The sequence below is a fragment of the Malaclemys terrapin genome, chromosome 1 (assembly GCF_027887155.1).
Source record: "Malaclemys terrapin pileata isolate rMalTer1 chromosome 1, rMalTer1.hap1, whole genome shotgun sequence".
Classification (NCBI taxonomy): Eukaryota; Metazoa; Chordata; order Testudines; family Emydidae; genus Malaclemys; species Malaclemys terrapin.
Genome location: NC_071505.1, coordinates 133,702,917 through 133,721,938, shown reverse-complemented (window position 1 = coordinate 133,721,938; position 19,022 = coordinate 133,702,917). Strand labels below are relative to the sequence as shown.

The window sequence follows — 19,022 nt, the reverse complement described above, 5'->3', positions numbered from 1 at the left end:
TTTGAGGACCAGGAAGTGAAACTAACAAGTCAAAATTTCACTGTTCAAGGTCAGGTGACAAGCAAAGAAATTAAAAACATAAAAAGCAAAAAGTAAATTAGAATTGTCTCATAGAAATATTTTCCAGTTTAACCCTTAGAATCCTGGGGCTGAGAAGTGAGGAAACATCTTATTAAATGGCGTGAATTTCCTAACGTTTTTATACTAGCTGAATTGGCCCATAATCCCTAGCACATAGCTGCATGGAATCCAAGACAGTTCTCTAGCTATTGAAGTAAGATGTTAGAAGTGTCTGACTCTAATCCCGAGTTTAGTGTAACAATTGCTATACCAGGAGTGGGACTGTTTGCCCATTTCTGCTGCTTTGGGGAGATGGAGGTTTGAACCAGTTCTTGCCTACTAGCTTGAAGACCTTGGTGAATTTGGGAGTGGTAGTGAGGGACATACTAGCATTTTCAAAGATGGAACCCCCATCTTCCATCTCTGGGTGACCAGATGTCCCGATTTTATAGAGACAGTCCCGATTTTTGGGTCTTTTTCTTACATAGGCTCCTATTACCACCCACTCGCTGTCCCAATTTTTCACCTTTGCTGTCTGGTCACCCTAGATGGGGGTGTAAAACATCTTGTGCTTCCAGAAACCCTTAGGACAGAGCTGGGAATAGGTCTGGAAAAAGGCAGCTAGAGACAGACTGAGGTTGGGGCAAGGAAACATGCTTGTCAGAGAGAGGGCGGGATAGTGGGGGTGGGTCTAGAACTGTGTAAACTGCAACATGCCCAATGTAGATCTCATTTACATGCACCACTGTAAATCAGGAGTAACTCCATTGAAGTCAATGAAGATAAACACATGCAAAACCAGTGTGAGATCAGACAGCTCCTAGCTCCATGAATGTTGATGAACTTGGGCTGATGAGTTGGCAAATAGTACTAGAAACCAAACAGCCTGAGGTTGGGTGTATTCAGGGTTTTGGATGAATTCTTTATATCCCACTACTGAAGACGTAGACATATGCCAGCTTCCAAAGGGCTGGTAATTGAAGATGATGTAACGGGTAAGGAATTTTTTTTAAAATATATGTTGTTTATCTTGACAACGTCCCTTTATATTGCTACTAAGGGTATATCTACACTGCACACTGTAACATGTGGCTACATGCCATAGTGAAAAGCAGGCTGTATCCACACGATGGTGTGTAGCTCCCTGGGGCAGGGAAAGGGTTCAGCAGCTGCCTGTGGCGGGGAAAAGCAGGCTCCAGCAGCAGGACACTACATGGCTAAAAACAGGGAAAGGCACTGCTTGGGCATGTAGAAAGGCCCCTGTAGATGCATACAATAAGGGTCTGGCCTGTCTTTACTCTCCTTGCCTAAGTAGATCCTCACACCATCTACACTGGTAATGGCACTCATACCCATGCTGGGGGGCGGGGGGAGAGACACACAGGACATAGTGTACGTACTCTACATACTGACGAAAGGAGTGTGCACCATAGACATACCCTAATGATTCTCTGTTTATTAGATACTGCATGGGCCTGATCCACTTCTCCCGTATACTGTTTTTTTCCTTACTGGTGTAACTTCATGAACTTGAGTGGAGTCACTCCTGATCTACGCTGCTGAGAGAGGAGAATCAGGTCCATATATTTAAATCAAAATGAAAAGCAGGGGTAGAATGACATTCACCAGTGAGGTACTTTTAGTCAGGCTTTTATTATGTGAAACATATTTCTTTTGGATTCTTTTTTCAGTAATCACAATATTTAAAGGTAAAGTGGAAGAAGTTGAACTGCCTGAGGATAAAGTAGACATCATCATCAGTGAATGGATGGGTTACTGTCTTTTCTATGAGTCAATGCTAAACACAGTCATCTTTGCACGAGACAAGTGGCTGGTAGGTGCTCTGCATGTCATACTCCTTGCTGGAGGTCTGGTCATTTATTTTCCAGTTGCAAGCCCTCCCCTTCTACTACCACCAGCATTAAAAAGACACAGTTATGTTCAAATGCCCTTTCTTAGGCTTTAATAGAAAGATTAGCATGGGGAGCTCAGTAAACTGGGAAACCTTTCATTTTAAAAGTAAGCTTTGCTTTTGAGTGACAGCTGGTACAATTCTGATAGACTATTTATCTAACAACATTGCCGCAGGGTGCAAGAATCTCTAAGATATTAAAAGCCGATGTGAAAAATCTGAAGGAGAACAATAAAGGCATGCGGAGGGTGCTTGTCTGGTTTTTGTATGTGCAGTTCAAAATGTGATGTCTTTGTCAGGTGACTAGATTACGAGATCCATTTCCCCACAATTCATCAACAGAAACCTGGAGGGCTTATGTTTCCAGACCGGGCCGCTTTGTACATGGTAGCAATTGAAGACAGACAGTACAAGGACTTCAAAATTCACTGTAAGTACAAGTCTAATACATTCCTCCTGTATGATCAGCTCCATGAAAATATTTTTATTTCCTCATTCACATTGTTACAGAGTAGCCTTGTGGACTGTTCATAATAAATACATTGGGCATGATTCTCCTCTCACATCTTAATTTTACACCAGTGTGACTTTACTGGAGTTACTCCTGATTTACACTAGTGTGAGGTTAGATAAGACAAAACCCTCAGGTGGCTTTCTTACACTTGGTATGTTATTTGCAAACTGCATGAAATAATGAGAAAATGCACTGCCATTTAAGAATTACTATTCGTTTTAATAGGCTGGAACTTCAGGTGTGTAAATCAACATAGCTCTGTTGACTTCAGTGGAATCATAGAATATTAGGGTTGGAAGAGACCTCAGGAGATCATCTAGTTCAATTCCCTGCTTGCTTGCTAGGTATCAGTCTCAGCGGCTGTGAGAATACATACTGCCCCTGCTGATATTAGCATTTTGCATAAGCACATCTTTATTGTAGCCTGATTCTGGTCTCCCTTAAACTGATATAGATCAAGAGAAACTGCACTGAAATCAATGGAATGACACCAGTGTAAACCAGGTGTGAGATCAGAATCAGGCCAATTGAACTAAATTGAATTGCTCTTGAATTAGACTTGTGTCAGTGAGATGAGAAGCAAGCTCCTGGTGTTTATATAACAACACGCCCCTGATTTCATTGTCACATTCCATCAGGCCCATAGCTCTCACTCCTTGAATTTCAATCTATTTATTGCAGGGGGAAGGTGGTGGGGTGTCATTCTTCGTCCTGTATTTGTTTTTCATCATCCAGTGTTTAGTTGCACCTGCGGAGAACAACAATCCTGCCACACTGCTGCAAGCTCCCCTCTGGCAAAGTCTTGCTATAAGAGAAGCTGACAAGAAAGTTAATGGAGTGTGGGCACTAGGTCACAAATACAGTATCCAGATGAACACAAAGAAACATTCATTAGTATGGAACACTGTATTAAGTAGGAGGGGAAAAACATGTATAGAACATTGTCGTTTGAATGTCTGATTGTTGCCCCCCTCCTCCACAAAAACAACAACCACTAGTAATCTTCCCTAAATATGAACTTCCTGGATTTTAGAGTCTGAGATTTTTTTAAAAATTGCATCACTCCATTGTGCTATCTAGAGCAATTACCATAAAAATCTATACTTTTGACTGCCTAGAGGTATGCAGTGTCATGGTAGCCTAGAGGCAGCACTTAGGTGAAATTTAAAATTTTTATTAAAGCTCATGTTAAAAATTTATATAATAAATACACAGGTTAAGAAAAGAGTGTCTGTACATCTGGATATAGTGCTTAGATTATCCACAAATACAAAGTTGGATTTTAAAAGTCAGAAGATACATACAGTACATAATCAGCAAAAACCCAAATTAAGGTGAATAGATTTAACAATGCAGTTTAGATATTAGCATCCAAGTATCTGGGTACATCACTCATGAAAAGTTATACAGAGCGTTTGTTGTGGAAAACAAATATATTTCCCTATTCTTAGCACAGTGAGTACAACTGTAACATTAACAGTTTGCAAAGGAGCTTAAAATCTTTACAAGTGGCAACCACTGTAAGTGTGAAAGTTTATTGATACAGCTGGTCAAAAAATATATATTTCACATTTTTGAAAAATGAATTCAATTTGTCCAAAATTTTCTGAGAATTTATTTATGAAAAAAGTTTCTAAACATAATTTTTCATTTCATTTTGATGGAGAAAACCATAATTTTAATTAAAAAAATATTTCCACTGGGGAGAAAAAACGGGGTAGAGAATTAAAAAGGCAAGAGTGAGTTGACTTCCCCCCCCCACCATAACAAAAGTTTTTAATAAAAGTTTTAAAAAAACTGCATGAACATTTACTAAAAAAATTTTCACAGAAATTTTTGTTTTGGCTGTAAAGACCTTTTCTGGCAAAAAGAAGTTTCCATGGGAAAATTTCCAACCAGCTCTACTTATTAGGGCCATGTGGTATATAGGAGCTTGGAAAAGAACTAGTGGGCTCAATTACCAGTCAGATGCACACACACAACTCCCCTTTATCGGCTTCATCCCAGTCTTACAACCTGACAACTTTCCAAAAAAAGAGTCTTGATTTTTCTGACTGAAGTGCAGTCTTGGGGGGCCTTGTTCTTCCATCAAAGGATACAAATAACTCCCACTGAGCTCAATGGGAGTCATTAGCACCACAAACTGGATTCAGGATTGGACCCATTACAAGGGTCAGTGGTTCTCAAAGCCAGTCTGCCGCTTGTTCAGGGAAAGCCCCTGGTGGGCCGGGCCGGTTTGTTTACCTGCCGCGTCCGCAGGTTCGGCCGATTGCAGCTCCCACTGGCTGCGGTTCACTGCTCCAGGCCAATGGGGGCTGCGGGAAGCAGCAACCAGCACATCCCTCGGCCCGCGCCACTTCCCGCAGCCCCCATTGGCCTGGAGCAGCAAACCACGGCCAGTGGGAGCCACGATTAGCCGAACCTGCGGACGCGGCAGGTAAACAAACTAGCCCGGCCTGCCAGGGGCTTTCCCTGAACAAGTGACAGACCGGCTTTGAGACCCACTGATCTATAGCACTGACTCTCAACCTTTCCAGACTACTGTACCCCTTTCTGGACTCTGATTTGTTTTGCATACCCCAAGTTTCACCTCACTTAAAAACTACTTGCTTACAAAATCAGATATAATAACACAAGTGTCACAGCACACTATTGCTGAAAAATTGCTTATTTTATCATTTTTACCATATAATTACAAAATAAATCAATTGGAATATAAACATTGTACTTACATTTCAGTGTATAGCATATAAAGCAGTATAAACAAGTCACTGTCTGTATGAAACTTTAGTTTGTACTGACTTTGCTAGTGCTTTTTATGTAGCCTGCTTTATAATTAAGCAAATATCTAGATGGGTTGATGTACCCCCTGGAAGACCTCTATGTACCCCCAGTGGTACACATAGCTAGGGTTGCCAACTTTCTAATTCCAGAAAACCAAACACCCTTGCCTCGCCCCTGCCAAACTCCCTGCCCTGGCCTTTCCTGAGGTCCCTCCCCCAGCTCACTCCATCCCCCCTCCCACTGTCACTTGGTCACCCTAGCTGCAGGAGACTTCCCATGCCTGCGGGCCCCTTGCCCAGGTGGCTGCAGCGCTGCCGTGCCCGGCGTGAAGGTTGAACCCCAGAGCAAAGAGACCATAGGCTGGCCCCCTGGCACTGAGGGGGCTCTGCTCTGCCTGGGGCCCAGGCTGCTGGCTGAGTTTTATTGTCTGGTTTTATTGCTTTTTTATTTTCTCTCTCTGATTATGATATTGCCCGGGAAGACTCCACTCTTCCAGGGGCTGCCTAAATCACTTAGTTGGGAAGGGAGGAGGCTGGGCTGGAGGGGGAAAGATGCAGGGTGTGGAGGAGAGAGGATGGGGAGGAAAGAGACCAAGGATGAGAGCAGGGTGAGGGTGAGAGGGGGCAGTGAAGGAGAGAGGAAGGGATATGGGGGGTATGGGGATGCAGAGGGAGGCAGAAGGTTACAGGTACAGGAGGATGTGGGCAGGGCCGGCTCCAGGCACCACCTTGCCAAGCAGGTGCTTGGGGCGGCCACTCCAGACAGGGGAGGCACGTCCAACTATTCGGCGGCAATTCGGCGGACGGTCCCTCACTCTTGCTCGGAGCAAAGGACCTCCCGCCGAATTGCCGCCGCAGATCGCGATCGCGGCTTTTTTTTTTTTGCGCCGCTTGGGGCGGCAAAAACCCTGGAGCCGGCCCTGGATGTGGGGGTCACAGGAGTGTAAAGGGACATAATGAGAGTGCAGCAATGTATGGAGGTGAATGAGGTGCAGGGCTGTGGAGGGTGAGGGACATGGGGGGCGGCTCTGGGAGGTGGAGAGATGGGTGGGAGAGTGCTGTAAGGGGTACAGGGCTGGGATGGGTAGGGTTGGGAGGCAGGGCAGGATGGCACAGGGGAGAGATGCAGTGAGCGGGATGGGGGGGTGCAGCCCCATTCCCACCACTCAGAGATGGGGATACATACCTCGATCTCCTGGGTGCCAGCGATGGGGCGACCGACCGTGGTTCGCCACAGGGCATGTGCCGCAGCTCAAGCCCAGACACAGGAAGAGCACAAGGAGGAGAAGTGGGCCAGCAGCAGCGGGAGAGGCCTGCGCCATGACCCCTCAACAGCCACCTGCTGAGCGTTCTTGAGTCGCGCTAGTTCGGCCCCTGCCCTGACCCTGCTAATGGGAGTTGTGCCTGCAGGCGGGGTGTGAGGCAGTACGCAGACCCCCCTGGCTGCCCCTAAGCCGAAGAGCTGGACATGCCAGCTGCTTCCCAGGAGCTGAGCGGCACGGAGGCTAGCAGGGAGCCTGTCAGCCCCGCTGCACGGCGCTGCTAACTGGACAGTCAAAAGCCCGGTCAGCCAGAGCCACCAGGATCCTTTGTCGACTGGGTGTTCTGGTCGAAAACCAGACACCTGGTCACCCTACACATACCCCTGGTTGAGAACTACAGATCTATAACATCCAAAGCGGATTGTCATCTCCTCCTTGTCCAAAGGCAGGAATATTTTCAGGGGTTTTTTTGGTTGCAGAAGCAGACAAAATTGCATAAAAACAGAGTTACAAAATGCTGTATGAAGGACACTTCATGTAAAATAACAAAAATGCTTCCTGTCAGCCAAAAATGCACTCTCCCACTTTTTTGCCCTCTTTTTCCATCCTGTTTTCTACTTTCCCTTCTATGTCTTGATGTCTTTTCTTCAGGCATATTCAGTGTCTTTGTTTTCCCCTGATTTATTGGTCTGTACGTTTTTTCATGCCTTTTAAGTGTCTGGTTCCCCTCCCCCCCCCCAAAAGCCTATTTTCCTTCAAAACATTTTTCTTTTCTGATATCACCTTTCTTCCCTATTTATACTATCAGTTTTTTTCCTCTGTCTTCTTTACTCCTTTCTGTCCGATTCTCTTCTCCCACTATTTTCTCTCCTCTAAATTTCTAACTCCTCCCTAGTATCTCACTTCACTTTTATTTCTCCCCATTACTTTGTTCTTCTTGGGATGGGAACCAGAGTCTCTCACATGCCAAATGCAGTGATGGGTGTTTCAGAAGGTGCTCAGAAATCATGCCCCTGCCCCAAATCATGAAATTGGTTTAAAAATAATTATTTTTGGGGAGAGTGGGAGTATTTGCTTTCTGATCTGTGATCCTTTAGGGTTCATATTTTCCAGCTTTTTTTAATGGAACCATGAGGGCTATAAACTTGGCACTTAAAATGAAAGCTGAGATTCTCCTATAATAACATGACTCAAGGAGCTGGGGCTTTCAGAAAACACACCAATATTGGGTGAGTAAGGATAGATTTCATAACAAGAGGGTGGAAAAAGAAAAAAAAAAGATTTTCAGGAGTCTCCCCACCTCCCCAAAAATGTGGGCAAGTTGACAGCCCCATCAAAGGACACCATTACCAAAGAATATATCTTTGCCAAATATGTTGCAATTTAGAATCGTACTTACTGACCTTTTACTATTGCTGCCAATTCTGACCCCGCTGGGAATTCCAAGAACTCAACTGCTGTGCTCTGAGAGGAGAAGCTTTTGCAAATCTGCTCCCTACCATGGTTTGTCAATTTACCTTGCTTGTTCTCATGCATAATAATATTTTTAAATGCTCAAAGTACTTTTCCAGCCATTCTTCTACTCAGCACACACTGCAGCCCACATGACTTTTGTAACTTTCAGTTTAGACTCTTAATGGGACAGTGTGGTTTAATGGAATTTGACTCATCTGGTTCAGGAGAGTGTAATATGATTTTGGTTTTAAAAAACAAATCCAAAAATGTAACAGTTCTTTGTATTTTTTTTTCACAAAGAAATGTCAACTGTAAGAGCAGAGCCAATGTACTTTCCCCCTAGGGGATCATTTGTTCAAAGAAAGAAACTCAGCAAGATAAAAGGCACTTACTGGTACAGTCATCAGAACAGTTCAAATACCCAGTGAGCTCAACTCAGCTTGCAAGCTTTTTAAAAGGCAATCTGTCATGATGTACTTGCATTAAGGTCTCGATCCTCCAAACACTTAAAGATATGCATAACTTTACTCTCATGACTAGTCCACTGACACGATAGGGCAAGGGGTGGCTAACCTGTGACTCCGGATCCACATGCGGCTCTTCAGAAGTTAATATGTGGCTCTTTGTATAGGCACCGACTCTGGAGCTTGAGCTATAGCCACTGACTTTTCAGCATGCTGGGGTTGCTCACTGCTCAATCCCTGGCTCTGCCATGGGCCTTGCCCCCACTCCACCCCTTCCTGCCCCCTCCCCTGAGCCTGCCATGCCCTCACTCCTTCCCCTCCCCCCCAGAGCCTCCTGCATGCCATGAAACAGCTGATCGGGAGGTGCGGGGAGGGAAGGGGAGGTGCTGATTGGCGGGGCTGCCAGTGGGCAGGAGGCACTGGGAGCGGGGTGGGGAACCTGATGGGCAGGCTGCTGACGTATTACTGTGGCTCTTTGGCAATGTACATTGGTAAATTCTGGCGCGTTCTCAGGTTCAGGTTGGCCACCCCTGCAATAGGGGCTACTCATGTTTTTGCAGGATCAGGGCCTATGAGATTAAATGTTATCTAGGAGTCAGAGCTAGGGACAAGGATCCAGGATTCTTGAGTTCTATTCACAACAATTTGGCTGACTTGCTGTGTGATTTTGGGCAACTCATAGTAAGTCTTTAAAAGTGTCCACTGATCTTGGGTGTCTTAGTTATTGGGGAACCCAAAACAAGAGACCACTTTTAAAGTTTTGAGCCTTGATCTTTCTGTGCCTTATCTGCAAAATGGAGATTTTGCCACTTATCTATTTAACAGGGGTGCTATGAAAGCTAACTAATTGGTTGTGAAATGCTTTGAGATTCTGGAACAGAAGCAACTATGCAAAGTGCAAAAGATTTATTTATTTTGTATTACTTCTCACCTTTGACACATCCATTTGCATTCACAGGGTGGGAGAATGTGTATGGCTTCGACATGACCTGTATTAGAGATGTTGCCATGAAGGAGCCCCTGGTCGACATAGTAGATCCAAAGCAAGTGGTGACCAATGCGTGTTTAATTAAGGTTTGGTAATTCTAAATGTACTTAAATGTGAACGCTTACACTTACTGTGGCATTCTTTGGAGATGCATTATTTTTTCTTTAACACTATCTTTTGGGGCTACTGACAAGCTGCAGATACCATCAGTATGGAATGTGATAAAACTAAGAGGGAAAATAATCTTAGTTTTCATAATATCCAGTATATGCATGTTGCACATGTCGAGTGTCATCAGCTCAGCTAAACATGACTACTAATACCTTGGTCACATATGGTACTACCCAAATTGGAAGATGTCACCTGAGAGTGGGATTTTGTGCTCATCTGGCTGCTGCTATAAATGGATCTCCAAACACACCTTCAAACTCTCACAAATTAAAAATAAATCTTTTGTTTGGGGGGGGGGTAATCAGTGCAAGTACTGGGTAAATGGAGACACTGTACATATTTCGATATGTATTTTAATTGTTCTTCCTCCCCGTGAAGAGATATTGCAAATTTGAGATGGCAAGCTACTGGGGAGAGGTGTTAAATGGATTCTAGTTACAGTGAAAAGATTAAGGCACCCGATGATATTAACTCTGCTGGAATAACTCCAGTTTTATCCCAGTGTATGAGATCTGCAGTTGGCCAGATTTCGGTAGCCAAGTTCTCACTCTTTTTCATACTGGAACCTCCCAGCACTCTTCTCCCATCTAGCTTGGATATAGCTGTGCCCCAGCTCCTATTTAGCAATATGTGAAGGGCAGGGTGGTCACAACCCCCTGACGACTGTTCAGAACCCCAGATTGAGAATCCATGATAGTTCATAGATTCTAAGGCCTTGTCTACACTGCCACTCTACAGTGCTGCAACTTGCTCACTCAGGGGTGTGAAAAAAATACCCCCCTGAGCGCTGCAAGTTTCAGCGCTGTAAAGTGGCCATGTAGACAGCGCACCAGCGCTGCACTCCCAGCCCTGGTAGCTATTCCCCTCGTGGAGGTGGGGTTTTTTATAGCGCTGGGAGAGCTCTCTCCCAGCACTGGTTCCACGGACTACACAGCCACATTAAAGCGCTGCGGCTAGTGAAGAGATGCCCTTAGGCTAGAAGGGACCTCTGTGGTCATATAGTCGGACCTTCTGTATAACACACAGCATAGAAGTTCCCAAATTCCGCTTTTTTAGGGCTAACCCTTATAGTCCTTATTCCCCTGAATAGTCCCAGGTAGTTCAATAGGGCTACTTGCATGAATAAATTTTGCTTGCATGAGTAATGGTTTGCATGAGCCAATTCCACTTTCCCTATTGTTATCTGTATCTCTGGCTGGCAAGAGGCGAAGTACTGAAAAATATTTCAGATTATGAAAACAGGAAAGAACAAAAGTAAAAGCTCTATGCAAGAGCACAGTGTGTGCATGCTGTATCTGCACTCAGTTGAACATGAGATAGCTGCCTGTCTTTGTAGAGAGCACAGGCCTTAGTTATTTAAAATCATAGCACACAGAAAACAAAGTTAGCTAAATAGACTACTGCACACACGATAGTTAAGATGGACTATAACTCTAAAATTAAATTTAAATGAACTAAACAAATGATGGATACATAGTGCAAGAACAGATGGTTGAATAGCTTGATTTCCCTAGTACCATGTAATGTGAGAGCTGCATGTTTGTTGGCCCAAATCTAAAACCTTTAACAAAAACTCATTGAAATCAACAGGGTATAGAAAGACAGACTGAGTTACTGGTATTAAATTTGCTCCTATTCAAGACTGTGCTATGCAAGCTAGTACTGGAGAGAGGGAGTAAGAAGTAGCAACAAACCCACTGTCGTAAGGCTTTTCACTCCAATGTTAGCTAGAATTTTCTACACTCAAGTTAGTGCCTCTCCAGTTAGCTGCCCAGAGTGTTTGGATTAGCAGCACAGAATAGATGAGTCCCCACTGCATTACTAACCCGATTTCAGTAGCTCTCAGGCTTCAACCCACATCCCCAGACAGACCCGCTAGCTTGAGTTTAAAGCACCACTTAGTTTGAGCTAGAGACCTGTGTGCACGCACAGGAGTAGAGTTATGGGCAACACTTACTGGTAAGTTGTACATTGAGTCAACAGTTCAGTGAAGACAAGCCCTTAGAAAGAAAGCGAACACCCCTTCTGTGAACTTTTCTAGAGTGGTCTTAAATTTAACTGCTTATTTTCAAAACGTAAGGTGCAATAAACTCTGCATTCACCTAACATTACAAATGCTTCTTCCTTATATAACACCTTCCTCTGAGAGAGTCCACCCACTTGCATCTGTCATGAGGACCATGCCGTCTGAGCAGCAGGCATCATGCATTCAGCAGGGTTTAGCAGATTTTAGAATCAATGAATAGTGTCTCCACCTGGGGAAACTGTGTCAATAACCTGAGGGCAAGCTTTAGTCCCCCAAGGAAATTTTACAGCATAACTAGGGCCCTGTCAAATTCACAGCCATGAAAAACGTGTCATGGACCATGAAATCTGGTCTCAGCTCCCATGAAATCTCATCTTTTGTGTGCTTTTACCCTATATTATAGGGATTTCATGGGGGGAGACCAGTGTTTCTCAAATTAGGGGTCCTGACCCAAAAGAGAGTTGCAGGGGGGGTCCACAAGGTTATTTTAAGGGGGTCACGGTATTACCATCCTTACTTCTGTGCTGCTGCCTGCAGAGCTGGGCGGGCGGAGAGTGGAAGCTGCTGATGAGGGCCCAGCTCTGCAAGAAGCAGTGCAGAAGTAAGGGTGGCAATACCATACCATGACATCCTTACTTCTGCTGGTGGCGGCTCTGCCTTCAGAGCTGGGCTCCCAGCCAACAGTCACTGCTCTCCAGCTGCCCACCTCTGAAGACAGCACCGTTGCCAGCAGCAGCGCAGAAGTAAGGGTAGCAATACCGGAACCTCCGCTACAATAACCTTGTGACTCCCCCCAATTCCTTTTTGAGTCAGGACCCCTACTATTACAACACTGTGAAATTTCAGATTTAAATAGCTGAAATCATGACATTTATGATTTAAAAAATCCTATAACTGTGAAATTGGCCAAAATAGACCGTAAATTTGGTAGGGCTCTAAGCATAACACACTTAGTAGGAGCCATGCTAGACTATCTAAGGGCCTGATTCTTCCACCCTTACATTGAAGAGTGCCTTATTCTATAATAGCGCCATTAGAATCAATGGAACTAATAGCTGAATCAGGTACTACTTAATGTCAGTAAAGGTCTCAGAATCTTGCCCTAAAGTAGTTAATAAACTCACAGTCTGGTCAGTGAAAACACAGGAAGTGTCAAGGTGGGCTTTATATAGGGGTATATTTAGGGAACTCTGTTTTCTGTGTGATGTGATTTTAAATCTAAAAATACCTTAAAAACCCTTAAGATAATAAACTGTAGTAAAAAGCTGGCTGAACAAATATGGGTGCAAGTAGACTGAGAAGGTGGTTCTCCATATGCTGACTCCATAAAAAACTTTTGGGAACCCCCAGCAGTTTTAAGGCTTATCTCCCATCTACCCATAAAGATAAGGTAGGTTGTCATAACCCCTCTGGACCTGTTCACAACCTCTTGTTTTTTCAAGTGTCTCATGATCTGTGGTGTGCCCATTTTTGGGTTGTCCAAAAGGGGGGCCTGATTTTCAGAGGGCAGGGGCATAACACTTTCTGCATGGAGCCACACATCCCCAGAGAGAGCTCTGGGAAGCAATAAGCCTGAAGGAGGCACAATGCCTCTAAGTGCCTAGGGAGTTTGGCCACGTGCCAAATGCGCTCCTGCCCATATCTCCACCCTGCAAGAGTGGAATGATTTTGCCCCAATGAGTCTGGGGGAAGGACTGAACCATTCCCTTTCAGCACCAGGCGACAACTCAAGAAGGGTCCCAACACAAGTTCCTTTCTCCCCACTCCTCTTAAAAATAAAAACAAGACCCACAGCACTTACTTTGGCTATCTTCCACTTCTCTTGCTGTGGTGCCACCTTTGACTGGCTTCCATCCTGTAATCATCTTCAGACAGCATGCTGAGCCTCCACTCCCTAGTTCCTCCTCCTCCTCCTTCCCCTCCAGATCCCTCTTTGTGTGAAATCTTCTCTGACTCCTCTCCCTCTTTCCAAACTCCTCAGTCTCCTTCCTCTTCCTCCACACCACCTCTCTCTTCCTCCCCCAGATTCCAGTTTCTCCTCTCCATGAATCCTCCTCCCCCATGAATCAATCTCACCTCACTCTCCACCCTCATCCCCAAACACTTCATTCTCTCGTCTCCAAACTGCCTCCTGCCCTGTTCTCTTTCCCTCTTCCAAAATCCTCCTCTCTTCCTTTCCTCAAGTTCCCCTCACAGCTGCACCCCTCATGACTATCAGGGGCAGCTCCAGGCACCAGCGCACCAAATGCGTGCCTGGGGCGGCAAGCCATGGGGGGGGCGGCCTGCCGGTCCCTGTGAGGGCGGCAGTCAGGCTGCCTTCGGCTTCGGTGGCAATTCGGCGGCGAGTACGCGGAAGGCGTGGGACCAGCGGACCTCCCGCAGGCATGCCGCCAAACAGGGCCGGCTCTGGCTTTTTTGCCGCCCTAGGCAAAAAAGCCACCCGCACCCCCCCGCACCCCTCCCTCCAGCGCGGCAGGGGAGGGCGCTGAGCCCAGCCGCGGGCCTGCAATCCCCGACCGGCTGGAGCACCGGGGGGAGGGTGGTGAGCCTGCCGCGGCCGCCGCTCCAGAGCGCTGGGAGGAGGGCGGAGAGCCCGCCGCGGCTCCCCGCTCTCCCCGGCGGCCAGAGCGCCAGGGGGAGAGTGGAGAGCCGAGAGCCCTTGGCGGCCAGAGTGCTGGGAGCAGGGCAGAGAGCCCGGCCGGGGCTCTCCACTCTCCCCGGCAGCCAGAGCGCGAGAGCAGGGCAGCGAGCCCGGCTGGGACTCTCTGCTCTCCCCGGCGGCCAGAGTGCCGGGGGGAGGGCGGAGAGCCCTCGGCGGCCAGAGCGCTGCGGGGAGGGCGGCGATCCCGCCGCGGCTCTCCGCTCTCCCCGACCGGCCGGAGCGCCGGGGGGAGGGCGGCGAGCCTGGCCGGGGCCCTGCTCTCCTCAACCGTCCAGAGCGCCGGGGGAGGGCGGCGAGCCCAGTCGCGGCCCCACTCTTGGGCCGGAGCGCCCCGCCGCGCCGCCCCCCTCCAGGCGCCGCCCCAAGCAGATGCTTGGTGGGCTGGTGCCTGGAGCCGGCCCTGCCGCCAAAGGCTACCTCACTGCCATGCTTGGGGTGGGAAAAGACATAAAGTCGCCCCTGATGACTATACTACCAAAGGGGTTGTCTGGCAGTGGGAGTAGAAGTGAAAAGAGAAACTCCTACCAACCAGTGCTGCACCCTCTTTCCCTGGTCAGGCCTCTTCTCTCCTGCAGAGCTGGTGTGGGAGGGCCTCAGGTAGGAAAGGAGCCACAGCTGCAGGCTCTTGCCTGCCCAGCAGGATGACACTGCTGAAGACCCTGCTGGCATGAGACTACAACTGCAGCCACTTCCTGTTATTGCGGCCAGGATGGAGGCAGGGTTAACAGAGCACTGAGGCAACTGCACAAAGCACCCTCAGACTCCCCTTCTTTCCCGCTCTGCAGCCTCCTCTCCACAGCCACCCAAAAGATCAGGGGCTGAGGGGGAGGCATTGCTGTCCCTCCCTCCCCAAGCTGAAAGTGGGGAATGTGATTTCTGCTCCTTCCCCTCTAATTATTCTCACACCCTTCACGCACTCGTGAGGTGACTAGTGCTACTTGTGGCACAAATAAATCTTCCACCCTCCTGAATACAAGAACTGAGTGGGATACATAGCAGGAGAGGTTCCTTATGCCCATATTCCCCTCTGTGCTTCTCCACAGGCCCCCAGACACAATTTGGTCCTAGGTAGTTAGCTGCTGTGTTTATCAGTCTTCTTATTTCTCAACTTAACACTTTATTACAATTAAGGGCTCTATTTGGACCAGCCTTGTGCTCAATTATGCCCAATTTTTGCATAATTTAGAGAGAAATGTGGAGGAGCATGACTTTTCCATCTAATTTTATGCAAAATTAGCATTCAGCCACCTGGGATTTTGACTGAGAAGCAGAACACACATCTAATATAGGAATGTGTGGCAGCTGAAATGGAGGTTAAGAACAGGGATTGAGTCAATACAAAATTGTACAAATTAATCAATACCAGATTTTTTTTAATCTCCTACTCTGCATGGCAAATTAAAGTATGGTTCTGCTCTGAAAAAATAACTGTAAAAATGGCACCTTCTTACCAGTATTTTTGTTCCCTATAGATTTCCAGAGACATTTTTACTAACTTCGCTGACAAAATTATTTTTTTTATTGCTTTTGATTCTGCTTCACCCTGCAGAGCCAATGCAGCTCAGAGAGGGGGAGCTGGATTCTAGTCTTTCAACAATAACAAAAAATATATGCTAAATTCCAATCAGTTACATCTGTGCAAATCCACTGAAGACAATGGAACTGCAGCTGTCACTGAAGGCTCAATTTGGCTTGCAGAATCTTTGGCCAAGGTTTTGAACAGTGATTAGTTGTTTTGGGTGCCTAATTTGTGCCTAATTTTTTGGGTCCCCCACTGGAAACGCTTTTTAGGGGTCTGATTTATACAGAGTAGGTGCTCACCACTCTGCAAATCAGACCCTTAAAGATGTCTCAAGTCAGACACTCAAAAATTGAGGCATCCAAAATCGCTACTTCCTTTTGGGTGAAAGCCATCAGTACTGGTGATAATGAAGGAGAAGGACATTGCAGGTGGGTTTGCAAGGATGGCAGTTAAAAAAATGTTTTTGCTTGCAGATTAATCATATTTGGAAAGGTATTATTAAGAGACAATAAACACAGAACCTCTGCAATGCCTTTTATGCAGAATCAATTTTCAGAGAAGTACTGGACTTTAAAGCAATCAGACAGTTTTCATTTATACCACTTATAAACATGTGACAGATAATTCAATGTCTCCACATGGCAGATACTCAAAGACCTTGGAAGCAGAATACATTTTTCATATGGTTGAACTGTTCCTGAACAATATCTCCAATATATTAGGCCAAAACTTGAGCTCTGTTGTTAAAGATGCAGGCCATCTTACCCTATATTTTCATCCTCTTGGAAAAACGTATGAATTATGTGATCAATGCAAAGAAATCCATTTCTGAATAATAGCTGAGTCTGTCTGTGTTTGTCTTACTATGCTCTGCTATATTATTGCAGGTTCTTGACAAAATATAGAATTGTATTCTATATAAATGTGCAAGATTCTGATCTCCATTATACTGATATAAATCCGGAGTGATTCCACTTCAGTCAATCCAATTACTCCAGGTTTACACTGATGTAATGGAGAAGAGAATCTAGCCCGTATGTTTCCTTTTCAGACTTCAGTAGTGTAGAACAAACTTTATGTCTCAGAATGCATGAACTGTTTCTGTCTTTTTCTTTATTTTAATGTTGAAATTGATTTTCCTCCTTTTGATATGAAGAGTATAATATATGCTGTATTGGACCCATTACCAAATAGTTGCACCTGGCCACCAACAAAAGAGGAAGTGAAGGCAGATGGACTTACAGGGATATAATTAAATTCACCATTGGAAATATAGGATATCCCATACCATCAGATATGACCAATGGTATACCAAGCCTTGTATCCTGCCTCTCACAGTGTCCAGTATTTGATGCCTCTGAGGAAAACAATGAACATGCATAATACACCATCCCAACCAACTGTGCAATGCTGTACATGCGTGGGGAGAATTCATCCCGATTCCTGAGGCAATCAGCTTATGCCCTGAAGCGTGAGATCTGATTTGAGCATCAACATAAGCACACTGTCTTGGAGACTGCATCTTTGTTGTTGAATGCCACATTCAAGCCATATTAAGACTTATATAATTTTCTTCTGTGGTCTAAAAATATCCTCTGCCTAATATTTGGAATCCATTCTTTGATACAAGGTCAGAAAGCATGATCAGGGGAAGTGGGCCCATGTCACCTACTTTGGAGGTTCTGTTTATTTAGCTCTACACAGCTAATGCATATTCCCTTCTGTGAAGAGAATCCAAGACTGAAAAAAGATGCCCATACGAATCAAAATTCACAGAAGAGGCCTTAGATATCAACAAATTTAACCATGTTGCCAAGTAGAAATTAGAGGTAGCAAAGTCTATGAACTCATCTTACTCACATCCCTGCCAATGCTGGGTTGTCCATTACAATGTGCCCAAACATGGCCGAAGCAAATAAATTTAAAAATTCAAATGAATATTCATGGAATATTTTCTGCATTATTCACTCAGCTATATATCTGTGTGCAGTTCTTACAAGTGATGAAAACTCCTTCCATCTTCTGTCAGGCCTGACCCAGGTAAACAGATGTGTTATGGCTTAATTTTCTTGCTGTCTCTGCTGCCAGCTTTCATGGCCCTGCCTCCTTTTTTAAAGTCCAAAGTCTGATTTCTTTCCAACCCCAATCCTTATGCCCATTCCTACAGTAATATTCATTGTCCTCTGCTGGTTATTAAGGGTCCAATTCTGCCACCCTTCCTCATGCTGAGTAATAGTTACATGAGAGAGTAAGGGTCTCATAATTGGGCCTTAAAGGCTCCCTCTTCTACTTTTCTTCTATATTTCAAAGCATATTTTCTTACCTTGTTTCTAACTACTGCAACCCCCCAGGGCAAATTTCCTTTCATTGGTTGGCCTCTCCATTGTTCTCTGCTGAGCTAGTGAGTTAATTGGCTGGCTGCCTGGTTGTAAGATCCCCCTTCCGGGTCATTTGCTGATTTCGTGGATGCTATTCTTCTCAAACATGCCATTGATTTCTTACAGAGCAATGGGCTGCTAGTAGCCTACATTGCTGAGCAATAAATAAAATGTTTAAATACATCACTCAACATGTAAAACAGATTACCTAGTCTAGTCAAGACAAGTCAAGACATATAGACTTCTGTTATGTAAATGGCTTATTCTTTTTCCTCCATGCAGGAAGTGGATATTTATACAGTGAAGACAGAAGAACTTGCATTTACATCTGCGTTCTGCCTCCAAATTCAGCGCAACGATTACATTCATGCCTTGGTCACCTATTTTAATATAGAATTTACAAAGTGCCACAAGAAAATGGGGTTTTCAACAGGTACACTATCTCCTTACTGCCACAGCTCCATTGTGTGATAATCCTGAAGGCGAGAATGTGAATCCTTTATTCACATTGATGAACAGATACTTACTGGAGTAGCCCTATTCTTGTGAACAACTGCTCGCCAAAGTGAGTAAAGAGTTCACAGTCTTGCCCTAGCCAGCATAACTTGTTTTTTAAAAAGGAAATCAAATAATTGAGTGACCTTATTTAAAGGGACAGGATACCAAAATATCATTGGGTTTAGATTGTCATTTGCACTGAGACACCATTATTCAGCTGTGACAGGCCTTAAAGTGGATGTAACTTAGATCTTGTCAGAAAATGCCCACCCCACCAGAAAATTGTGACTTTTCAGTGAAAAATCAAAAATCAAAATATTATGTTGA

The 19,022-nt window shown here is 45.2% G+C and overlaps 1 protein-coding gene across 3 annotated transcripts in view; it reads left to right on the top strand.

Moving 5' to 3' along the window:
* Positions 1-19,022, top strand: part of PRMT8 (protein arginine methyltransferase 8) — a 104,736-nt gene that overhangs the window by 70,754 nt on the left and 14,960 nt on the right. For all 3 annotated transcript variants that reach the window (XM_054039512.1, XM_054039498.1, XM_054039505.1), the window contains 4 exons: positions 1,752-1,894; positions 2,315-2,402; positions 9,409-9,524; positions 18,480-18,630. In XM_054039512.1, the coding sequence (XP_053895487.1) occupies positions 1,752-1,894; positions 2,315-2,402; positions 9,409-9,524; positions 18,480-18,630 (498 nt within the window). The remainder of the gene's footprint in view (positions 1-1,751; positions 1,895-2,314; positions 2,403-9,408; positions 9,525-18,479; positions 18,631-19,022) is intronic.